This window comes from Rhizomucor pusillus, assembly GCF_041956525.1.
Source record: "Rhizomucor pusillus strain CBS 183.67 unplaced genomic scaffold VTP01scaffold_12, whole genome shotgun sequence".
NCBI lineage: Eukaryota > Fungi > Mucoromycota > Mucoromycetes > Mucorales > Lichtheimiaceae > Rhizomucor > Rhizomucor pusillus.
Genome location: NW_027192154.1, coordinates 1 through 4,224, shown reverse-complemented (window position 1 = coordinate 4,224; position 4,224 = coordinate 1). Strand labels below are relative to the sequence as shown.

Sequence of the window (4,224 nt, the reverse complement as noted above, 5' to 3'; positions counted from 1 at the left end):
AATGGACATAAAGATATGAATGACCACCGTTCAAGACAAAGGCTCGTTGCCAGCTTGGCACCAACGGGAGCAGCTGATCGGGCAACTGATCCAACGTGACCATCCAAGGTCATCGATCTCCAATGCTACTAGCCTCCGTAATAGCACCGAAAGTCTGATCCCCGGGGCGTCCATAGTAACTATAGTTCTCAGGGTCTCGTAGACTCCTGCAGTGCGCAGAAAGCGAACTGCAACTGGGACTCGAGCGTTTACAGTATAGCAAGATGTGGGGATGCGAGAGGCATTTCAAAACCGGGGCTGCAAGTACTGGAGGCCATCCAGTGTCCACTGTAGTTTTCTACAACATATAGTTTAGATATATCGAATAGCAAGCATATTTTATTCTATTTTTTCTATTATCAATATCCATGATTACTGTATCTTTTATCCAATACATTGTACTATCCTTTCTTAGCTTGCAAGGTCCTGAGCTCTGTCCTTTGAACGCAAATACCAAAAAGGAAACGAGGATACACGGATTCATCTGAATAAAAACCATCTGGCTCCAGTTCATCTGAAAGAAAAGCACAGGGCTCGAAACCATTTGAATCCGTAGCTTTTTATTGGTGAATGTAAAATTTGCGAAAAGTATAAAAGGCAAGAGTCGCAAGCGAATAAAGACAGATCTTTCACAGCTTAAATTTACCTTTGTTTCGTCTTTATCTTGACCTGATACCGGCCTGATCTCACCGATACTTTCCAATCCTTTGATTCAACTAACACAAATTTGACCCACCATAGGAGGTCGTCTAGGACCAAAGAGCTTGCGCCTGCTCCTTTAAATACGACCCGCTTCGCTTTAGGCAAGCTCTGTTAGCAAGAGGATTGGCATTGTGGACTGTTCACTAATGGTATTGGAGCATCACAGCTTACCTCATGCCTGCTGGATATTAAATGCCGGTCTTTTTCCACCATTGCTCCTGGAATTATCATCCGATAAGCAGGATGACAACGTAGGTGATTAATTCAAATTATGTGAAAGTACGTATGCTGGAACACGACCAGCACCAATGGCTAATGGAAACACTCCGAGGAAACGTTGTAACGATCCATCTTTTTTCTTCTCGAACTACGTACACTTCATACTTCGGCTGTAACCCGGCGTTGTCTGTCAGTGAAGTGTCCTAAGCTCAAGGCCTTGTTATGACGGGGTGCAAGAACGTGGCGGATATGTTAACCGTCTGTCTTTAAAGTCTGTCAGCGCTGTATTATACGAGTCCTCAATTGCCGCGCAGCACGCTTATTTCGAAAACTGCCTAAATTCGTGTTTAGAAGCTTGCATAGTGCCATCACTATAGCCGTTCACAATACAATGCGTGGGCAACTGTGCAAGAATCGGCACATGTACATGAGTGTAAAGACACAGCGATCTATACATATCTTGTCTATAATACGACGCCAACAGGCGTATGCCCGTATTGTAAGAACGAGTGCTCTAACTGGCTAGCGTTGATGATTTTGCCGGGAATGCATTACTACGCTTGTGAGCCTATGCAGGTATTCTAGCCTGCCGTACATTTGCCTACTGCTTTCAGCTGTAGTTTTTACACACAATACGCGCATACATTTTTATGAGTGTATTGTATGGTTTCATTCCGGTTACGTTTTGATTCACGCATACGCGGAGGGCAAATCCGAGTCTGGGGGATTGCGAGTCATGGTGGCCAGGCGCTCGGCTGATATCCGCCACACCACAATTGACAGTTTGATTTTACTTGTACAAAATATTATGAAATTCCGTACGCGGATCATGAGGAAACGAGTCTTCATAGAAAGTGGAGGTGACCCAAGTTTGGTTGGAGCTCCCAAATGGGGAAGGATTCTTTCCGTGGAGGCATTGGGATGGTCGAGCATGGATTACCGAGTGCGTGCATCCAAAATGCGGATCTTCATCCAAAAAGATGGCCCGGTGGATTTTTAAAAACAAACCCATATGCATTGGAGGACGGAGAAGGTCGTTATAATTTAGGACATCTTTTGGTCTGTCGGTGATCTATATGCCTATCCGACGTTCGGGAGATAATCGCCTCCTGAATGATGAGGCATATCCCGGATGACAACCAAAGATTGAGACGCCGTAGATATCCTGGCCGGCCGTATATCTCTTCAGGGCGGTAGCCTGTGTCGCAGGATGGAATAGTTTCCAAGAACGTCGGTTGATCCGCAAAGAGACGGTAGCCCGATTGTCTATCGATGGACATGACGACATGGATGACCTCCATTGGGTATGCATCGGTACCAATTCGCTAGGATTCACCTCCATTCCTCCACCCAAAGAATCCTCCCCGTTTTGGAGCGCCAGTTCCAACCTGGATCACCTCCACAGTCATGCCAACGGCAGTCCACAATATACTACAGTCTCTTGCGATGAGCCAAAGAACAAGCGTCTGATAATTAGTGTTTATAAGACAGTGTTGTATTTACGGATTGACCAGTGTTCAATACTGATAGAGGTGGTATAATAGTTAGAACTCCCTCTTATTACAATCATCTACTGGTAAACTTAGTTCTTTGCTTCTTATTCAATTAAAAGCACCTACCCAAAGTCTCAAAACAGCATTCTACTGTTCCCCCTTCTGGTCTACTAAATACAGTACCTAAGGGTCGACACTTATCCTCCCATCGGTTTAGGCATATATCATTGTATTATTGCTCCATACTGAATATTCCCACCAAGTACGGAACTGGATTTTGACAACGGCTGCTACATACGGCTGTTCCTGGATCCAGCATTTCGTTTCGTAAGAAATTGACAGGATCTCTTGATCTTACCCTGCACTTCATATCCTCTCTTTATTGCTATGGTAACAAAGATAGCTTTAATTGCCGCTATCTTGAACTTGACAGCTCCAATTATACACCAGATAATGATTTCCGGCTGTGATGATGACTGATGCACGGCAGTTGCCCACTGTGATAAGCTAGCTAGAATTGGACAAAGACAATAAGACGAATAAAGCTATCCATGCTGATAATAATTACATTGACGGTTGCTTCCATCTATTCACAGTTCAACCAAGACAGATCTAACCATTACTGAGCAGTATCCAATCATAAGACAATAGCATGTCTCAGATGAAGATACTCGATCCTAGTTGCAATCCGGTACCTTCCCTGGATGTACCAATCAACGGATCAACACTCATCCTCTCATCAGATCAGGCATATACATATCATTTATCCATGAAACAGCAGTAACACTATAAAGGAGAGTAGGTCTTCGTCTAACAAGATCAATCTCAACACAATACAAATATCCAATCTCACAGAACTCTTGGTTTGTCCCTTATATTAGATGCATACAGAAGAAAGACCGCCAAAAGAAAGCTTCTCGATAAATACAGAATGATTGTGAATAAAGAAGCTTACTTGAGTCGTGTTGACTTATTTTGTCCCTTTATTTTAATATCACAGCTGTGACAGCGGATAATAATGTATCATTTACATGATTTTGAGCATAAGTCGCAGGTCTGTAATACTAAGAAGCTTCCTTTCATAACGGCTGGCATCGTTTTCGCATATTGCCGAGATTGCAAAATCCACTTCTCCTGAAAAAGTAACTGTCCTATTCCAGCATACTTCCACGTAAGTTGAATTAGTCGTCTCGGTTGTCATCCTCCTGCTGTGCGGTTAATAATTCCAGGAACAATGGCGTAAAAAGACCGCCATTTGATATCCAGCTGATATGAGATAAGCTGTGATGCTCCAGTACAATTTAGTGAATAATCCACAGATCTGAGACAATGCCAATACTCTTGCTAACAGAGTCTGGCTAACCGTTAGTCCGTCTTCCGTACGCATCCGACAAGAAAGACTTTTAAATAGAGCCCGTACGAGAAATATGTAGACAATTGATCTTCTTTCGATCTTCTATTTTTTTCAATATATCAACGTCTCACCGACTTACTGTCTTTTTCCGGTTTCTCTTCATTGCCTACATCACAGTAACAATTACTGGGAGAGAATTGCAAATAAGCCTAGGTTACTTTCTATGAAATGCATATAATCTCCACGCTTTAGCATACAAAATTTTAGTAGATGTTGTACAAGCAAAAAGAAAAAGTTACTTATAGCAGGGTGTTCCAGTGATGTCAAAACTCTGGAAACGGCGGACGTCCAGAGTTGCGCAGTCGCGTAACTCGCAGATTTAGAACTGGCGAGAATTTCAAAACGATGTGTCAGAGC

General features: G+C 43.0%; 1 protein-coding gene across 1 annotated transcript; it reads left to right on the top strand.

Annotated features, from left to right (window-relative positions):
• Positions 1 to 1,768: 1,768 nt before the first annotated feature.
• On the top strand, positions 1,769 to 2,933 carry VTP01DRAFT_1950 (uncharacterized protein; the record flags this gene model as incomplete). The annotated part of the gene is made up of 5 exons (XM_069380357.1): positions 1,769 to 1,948; positions 2,121 to 2,438; positions 2,505 to 2,536; positions 2,717 to 2,780; positions 2,853 to 2,933. 5 exons carry the CDS (start codon positions 1,769 to 1,771, stop codon positions 2,931 to 2,933), a joined length of 675 nt encoding a protein of 224 aa, XP_069237453.1.
• Positions 2,934 to 4,224: the final 1,291 nt, after the last annotated feature.